The sequence below is a fragment of the Rutidosis leptorrhynchoides genome, chromosome 4, assembly GCF_046630445.1.
Source record: "Rutidosis leptorrhynchoides isolate AG116_Rl617_1_P2 chromosome 4, CSIRO_AGI_Rlap_v1, whole genome shotgun sequence".
NCBI lineage: Eukaryota > Viridiplantae > Streptophyta > Magnoliopsida > Asterales > Asteraceae > Rutidosis > Rutidosis leptorrhynchoides.
Window position 1 is genome coordinate 103,580,938 of NC_092336.1, and position 7,464 is coordinate 103,588,401.

A 7,464-nucleotide genomic window follows, 5' to 3' on the forward strand; every position below is an offset into this window, starting at 1 on the left:
ATATTGAAGTTTATAGTTTTCTTCTAAAAGATGTAATTTTAAAATGTATTTTTTTAATGTATAAAAAGTATAACCCGATTAATTTCCCGACTCCTAAAATCCCAACCAATTACCCTCCAAATCGAATAGAAAATTTTGCAACCTTTCATTATATTCAATAAAGTTAAACATCTTTGATACTTAAAAGGTTATTAATGAGTAAAGATAAGCAGTGGTTTTTTTTCCGGGTTGTTAACGGAGGCTCGTTCATAGATAGTTTTTGTTTTAGATACTTTCTAGGCGCTTCCGAGTCCCCCGTTTCTTTTGTAGTTGAGGGCGTTTATCTAAAAAAGAAACTAACTTCAGTAAATGTTACTGCATTGCATACCAGTATTTATGAAGTTGAAATATAATAGCATTTGGCAACAGATCATTTAACTCATCAACAAGTCTAAATATCTTAAAGATAACATTAAAATAGCCAAACTAAATCCCATCAAATAACAAGTTTGATTTCTGAACAATCAGTCATGCAAAGTTCCCAAAATGTCTTCATCCCTAAATAAATGATACCTGCACCAAAAAAGACCAACTCAATGAGTATCAGTTTCAAGGTGAAGAATTTCAATAATACTTGCAAAAACACTACTGAATAATCATAATAATCACTACTGATAAAAGAAGACATAAAACCATTATTAATTATTAAAAACAAAATCCCTCAAATAACATGTAGAAAAGGCATACTTCACTAAAAGACCGAAAAAGGCATGTTCGAGTAAAATATGTAATGGCGTTTGGAGGCGGGAATGAGAATGATGATTTGAACATGAGATCGAATGAAAAGCAAAACAAAGGCGTTCTAGCTTTCACACCGATCCAAATTCAAAAGCACAAGACCCGTACTATGATACCATCATCTAAGTTCACTCCACAAATTAATCTAATAAATATGTGAAATTAAAAATAGATTTGATGTGAAGGGCAGATGAATGTTAGGGCACCCTACAGAAAACCTGTAAGTATTTCAGAGCCATTGATGCAAGGCACTCCCCTATCTTTGACATTCATGCCCATTTCATATAATAATAATACCAATAAAATGCACAAACCGAATTAATAAATCAGTTTATTTGAGTAATAAAGTTAACAAAAAGTAAAAAAAAAAAAATATACTATTACACTTCTTTAGACAAATGCTATTATATGATCCATTTATATATAACCACCATAATTATCATTATGCAGTTCACATACAATACTGGTGAGCACTCACCTTAACTTTCAAATAAATACAGTTCTCAGAATACATATATTCCATTATAACTAAGATAAATAGTGTAACTAAATCAAAATAAAATACTAAGTAAAAATGTTCTAATATGTCCTATAAGGCTATATAAATCAAACAAGTCAATTACAAGTAGTATTAATAATTTCAATAAATACAGTTTCATATACAGCTAGTACAAACGAGTAAATTAAACTTTAAGATAATTGTAATTGTAATAATAACTGATAAGATAAGAAAAGTAAAAAAAAAAAAAAACTTACTGTTTTTCACCAAGTTTAACTTCAGTACCACCATATTCAGGCAACAAAACTGTATCACCTTCCTTAACACCAACCGGAATCGTATTCCCAGATTTATCACGAGTTCCCGGTCCCACAGCAACAACTTTACCAGAATTCAACTGCAAATCCATACAATCAATCAATCAATCAATCGATAGACATGACTAACCAATTACAGATCCACACAAATTGAATTAAATAAAAATTAAAGAAATTACCTTGGATGATTTCTCAGGTAGAAGAATACCGGCGGTGGTTTTAGACGGAGGAACAAGTTTCTCAACCAATACTCTGTTGAGACATGGAATTAAACGTTTCGCCATTAATTTAATAGAAGAAGATATATCAATTGATTGGTTGATGAAATGTGAAGTGAAAAGGGGTTTTCACGAGATTTAAACAGGGTTTGATACGGTGGTGGAAGGTTCTAGGGCTTTTAGGTTTTAATTTTTAGGGTTTTAAGGGTTTTCGGTTTCCGGCGCCGCACACGTTGTGGACCAGTCTGCTTATCTTTTAGAGCACTGGGCCTATTAAAGTTAAGCCCATTTGTGAGGACTCCATTATTATTTTTTAATACGTACTATTTTTCTTTTTGAAAGTAAACGTAATAACGTATAACTGATCTAAATCTAAATCTAAATATCAATAAATACAACAGCTAAAATGGGAAAAATCCAAACTTAGGCACATAAGTGACTAAACATCGAAAATTAAACTAACGAGCCCACCAACTGAGTGAAAACACAGTTTACTAAGAATCGAAACAAATTAAAACAAGTCAAACAAAAGACACTTAACTACCGATTGCACTAAAGGAAAAGAAAAATAAAAGAGATAATAAATTTACATGAGAGTTCATATTTTTTGGAGACGGATGGAGTAATAAATTTACATGAAAGTCTATATTTAATCTTTACGTAAAAGATGACATGATATATATCTTTTTATTTCTGAAAAAATAAATATAATAATAATAAATAAAAAAATAAAAATAACAAGATTAAGTAAATACAGAGTAATTTTGTTAGCATTACCAATTGCAAAATCAAATCAACTTTTATTAAGTTGTTGAAACTATAAGTTATAAACTTATCTAGTGTTAAATATTTAATCTTCTAACAAAAGATAACATAATATAATACCTCTCTTCATTTTAATTTAAAAATGAACTATTAATATGAAACGGAGTGTAGTTTTTAATATACAACTTTAATTTAAATAAAAAATAGCAATAGCATAGATATATTTGTGATAAGCATCAAGCTGCTGAAGTGCCTGTTTTGAGTCCGATTTTTCGTTCAGACGACATTATTGCTCATGTGATTGTGGATCGCACTGTTTCTGCTCCAATTGATGCTTCTGTTGAAGTATCAAATGTGATGTCTAACCCCCAGCATGTTGCAAATAATAATGTGTCAAAAAATATTAAAGTTAAACATGTAAATGAAGACAACATCACTTTTGCGGAAAGGTTGATTCGTTTGAAGAAGGAGAGGATGAAAAAGAAGGAAGAATTGAAGGCTAAGCGTTCGGGTAGAGACATGAAGGATACAAATGTGGTTGTTAATTCTATTGCGGAGTCGATTGATAATGGGTTTACGCTTAGGGATGAAGAGGAGTCGGTCAAGTCGTTTGATGATGGTAACGAGCTCGAACCTCGAGAAGGAGAAGATCTTGGAGTGTCCGACAATAATGGTACCAGTGGTGATGGTGTAAAACTGAATCGAAACATTGGCTTTTTTGAGGGCCTTAAGGAGGAAGGTTGGCTACCCCCTTCCGTGCCGGGTATTAGGATTGGTAGCGCTACGACAAAGGTTTCGTCTTATGCGATTGAAAATCGGTCAAAGAAGAAATTTGTTCGATTTGGAGTGATTGTTAAGCCGATCACAAAGACACGAAAAGGTAAAGCGGTTGTCGGGTAGATGTGATCGGTTTGTTGTTGAGTTAGTTGTTTTTAGAGTGTTTTTTTCCCTTATTTGTTTAGATAGTGTTAATTTGGACTTGTATTTGTTTGTGTTCCGGGTTCGTTTTGTAATCCAGTTGCTCAAGGCTCGGTTTTAGTTAGCTTTTGATTCTTGTTTAGTGTTAGGGTTCGTTTACTGCTTTCGAGCCTTGAGGTAGTTTTGGTTCTTTTGTATCTGTGTTCGTCTTTTCATTTATTGATGAAAAGACTTAGTTTTAATGTTTTCGTTTTTTTTGTCAAAAAAAAAAAAATAGCATAGATATAGATAGATATATATATTATATATAAAAGATTCAAACATTAGTTATATAGAGAGATCATCGAACTTCTAACAAATGGTGGTCGTGCCGGAGTGGTTATCGGGCATTACTAGAAATCATGTGGGCTTTGCCCGCGCAGGTTCGAATCCTGCCGACCACGCTATTGTAATTTTAATTCGTTTAGTACACAACCTTTTACAGCTTCTAATTTTTTGGTGAATTAATGATTTATCAAATTTTTTGGTAGAATTAATGATTTATCAAATTTATCAAATTAGCTCCGAGAAGCTTACTATATTATATGTTTGCGATTATACTATTTTCATTTAAATTTATATTTTTAGTTTCTTTGAGGGTCATTATTTCTGGTCATGTTATGAGTTTTATTAGTAACTCATTATTCTCTGACTGTTTCCAATCCATTCATGGTCATCGCTAAAAATTCGTCTCAAATGGGATTCGAACTCGAAACTTATTGCAAGAAACTCAGGGTCCCAACCACTGAACTATCTAGTGATGGGTTTTAAGTGTATTGTAATTGTAGTTTAAAGAATACGGAGTCATGATGGAATGATGAATTAAACAGTAAACACATGACGGTTTTTGCTGTTTAAGCTATTTGAAGGAGGGCACATTATCCCTATACACTATACACAGGGACGGAGTATGCGAGGGGCAGGGGTGGGCCCTGGCCACCCCACAAAAATTTGGACTATGTAGTAATAATTTTATTTTTAAGTGTTCATTATGAAAATTTATAATTGGGCCATCCCAAGTAATTCCAACACGACTCTTGAATATTTAGGGGTTTGAAAAAATTGATTTTTTAGTTTACTTTCTTGTCTTCATCCCAAGTTCCCAAATCCCAACCTACCTTTCTTTTTGTTGCTTTTCCTTTTCTTAATCTACTAGATGGATGGAGATCAAGTTCCATCCACTCCAAAAGGTATATTTCGAATTTATTAGTTATTATTATTTATTATACTACATTATATAATTCATTATATATATTTATATACTTAATACTTATCAAATAGTATATGTATATCAGTATATGTTGAAGTGAGTCGAACAGCTCAACAGCCCCCTTTAATCCTTTTATATAATTGATTTAGCCATTTTTATTAATTATATATTTATATTTATATTTATATTGTTATTAATAATATGAAATTTTGGTATCTTTAGTTTTCTTAAGTCTTGTTTTCTAGTGATATGTTTGATTGTTTGGTTTTTGATGTATTTGTAAAATGGACACTGTACTAGTCGTGAGATGAATAACTTTGGACTCATTACACTTTGTTTAATTGAATGGTTAATTAAACTCCTAGAATAATTATGTGTTGATTTTTTTTGCAGTAGCTAGAAATTCACAACCGAAAAAAATAACTTCATTTTTTAAAAGACAATCCAGCGACATAACAAATGATGCAAATCAAGAGAATAAACGTTCCAAGTTTCCGCGGAACAACTAAATGAGCATCCTACTGAAACTCAAAGGCCAAATAATGTTGAAGTGAATCCTAATTTCTTAGAAAGAGATCCCGGAAAAAGACAACCAATTTGGAAGTACCCACCGAATCAGAAAGAACAAGTAAGACGGGATTATTTAAGCGTCGGACCTTTTCAAGTTCGTTTGAATGTGTATCCTGGCAAAGGTATAGAGAAACACACTCGTGGATTCCAATACTCATGGTTCGGTATTTTTCAGAATTGGTTAGAGAATTCTCCGACAACAGATTCTGCATATTGTTTCATTTGTTACTTATTCAGTGACAAACCAAATGTTCGAAATGGTTCAAATGCTTTTACCGTTAAAGGATTCAACAAGTGTAAAAAAGTTAATAATGGGAATAATTGTCCTTTTTTAAAGCATATTGGTAGTTCCCAACATAAAGATGCCCTTATATCTTGTGAGAATCTGTTGAACCAGAAAGCGCACATTCAAAATGTCATTGAAAAGAGAAGTGCCGAGGGTGTTTTGAAGAACCGTATACGATTGAAAGCTTCGGTGAATGTAACTCGTTGGTTGACATTCCAAGCTTATGCTTTTCGAGGGAATGATGAAACAGCTGAATCAAATAATCGTGGTAATTTTATCGAGTTGTTAAAACTTCTAGCTTCATATAATGATGATGTTGCGAAAGTCGTGCTAGAGAATGCTCCTTATAACTCAAAGTTTACTTCAGGTGATATTCAAAAAGAAATATTGAGTATTATTACAAGTAAGGTTCGAAAACACATTCAGAATGAAGTTGGTGATTCTTACTTTTGTGTTATGTGAAATGTTCCGTTCATATCGATTATAAACGTTCCATATTAATTGATTTCGTTGCGAGGTTTTGACCTCTATATGAGACATTTTTCAAAGACTGCATTCGTTTTTAAAACAAACCATAACCTTTATTTTATCGACAAGGTTAAAAGGACTCCACCTAGATTATCAAAAAATGATAATCTAAAAATATCACACTTACACACTACCAATATATATTGGTTTACAATATTAATATGTTACAACAAAGTAATTCTCGAATACAGTTTTAAACAATATTATACAAGCATGCTGACACCAAATCTTGTCCATATTTTAGCATGCAAAATCGAAAACTCTTAATAATCACCTGAGAATAAACATGCTTTAAACGTCAACAAAAATGTTGATGAGTTATAGGTTTAACTTATATATTTATCAAATCGTAATAATGGACCACAAGATTTCATATTTAAATATACATCCCATACATAGAGATAAAAATCATTCATATGGTGAACACCTGGTATCCGACATTAACAAGATGCATATAAGAATATCCCCTATCATTCCAGGAAATCCTTCGGACATGATAAAAACGAATTCGAAGTACTAAAGCATCCGGTACTTTGGATGGGGTTCGTTAGGCCCAATAGATCTATCTTTAGGATTCGCGTCAATTAGTAGATCGGTTTACTAATTCTTAGGCTACCAAGCAAAAGGGACATATTCGGCTTCGATCATTCACCCATATAATGTAGTTTCAATTACTTGTGTCTATTTCGTAAAACATTTATAAAACTGCATGTATTCTCATCCCAAAAATATTAGATTTTAAAAGTGAGACTATAACTCACTTTCACAGATTTTTACTTCGTCGGGAAGTAAGGCTTGGCCACTGGTCGATTCACGAACCTATAACAAATATGTACATATATATCAAAGTATGTTCAAAATATATTTACAACATTTTTAATACGTTTTAATGTTTTAAGTTTATTAAGTCAGCTGTCCTCGTTAGTAACCTATAACTAGTTGTCCACAGTTAGATGTACAGAAATAAATCGATATATATTATCTTGAATCAATCCACGACCCAGTGTATACACGTCTCAGGCTAGATCACTACTCAAAGTATATATATTTTTGGAATCAACCTCAACCCTGTATAGCTAACTCAAACATTACTGCATATAGAGTGTCTATGGTTGTTCCAAATAATATATATACATGGGTCGATATGATATGTCAAAACATTTGCATACGTGTCTATGGTATCCCAAGATTACATAATATAATAGAATACATGTATAATACAATATAAGTTAGCTAGGATATGATTAATATAGATTTGTTACCAATTTTCACGTAGCTACAACAAGCAAAATTATCCAATCTTGTTTTACCTATAACTTCTTCGTTTTAAATCCATT

General features: G+C 32.0%; 2 protein-coding genes and 1 non-coding gene across 3 annotated transcripts; 2 read left to right on the top strand and 1 right to left on the bottom strand.

Moving 5' to 3' along the window:
* Positions 1-340: 340 nt before the first annotated feature.
* Positions 341-2,046, bottom strand: LOC139844193 (10 kDa chaperonin, mitochondrial-like). Its single transcript, XM_071834407.1, has 3 exons — positions 1,773-2,046; positions 1,534-1,673; positions 341-552 (listed from the first exon to the last, which is right to left on the bottom strand). The coding sequence occupies exons 1-3, from the start codon at positions 1,875-1,877 to the stop codon at positions 504-506; spliced, it is 294 nt and encodes a 97-aa protein (XP_071690508.1). The 5' UTR covers positions 1,878-2,046; the 3' UTR covers positions 341-503.
* Positions 2,047-3,855: 1,809 nt separating this feature from the next.
* Positions 3,856-3,937, top strand: TRNAS-AGA (transfer RNA serine (anticodon AGA)). The gene has a single exon. It is a non-coding gene; the product is annotated as a tRNA-Ser (tRNA).
* A 752-nt stretch (positions 3,938-4,689) lies between these two features.
* LOC139840871 (uncharacterized) lies at positions 4,690-6,061 on the top strand. Its single transcript, XM_071831112.1, has 2 exons — positions 4,690-4,723; positions 5,313-6,061. The coding sequence occupies exons 1-2, from the start codon at positions 4,690-4,692 to the stop codon at positions 6,059-6,061; spliced, it is 783 nt and encodes a 260-aa protein (XP_071687213.1).
* Positions 6,062-7,464: the final 1,403 nt, after the last annotated feature.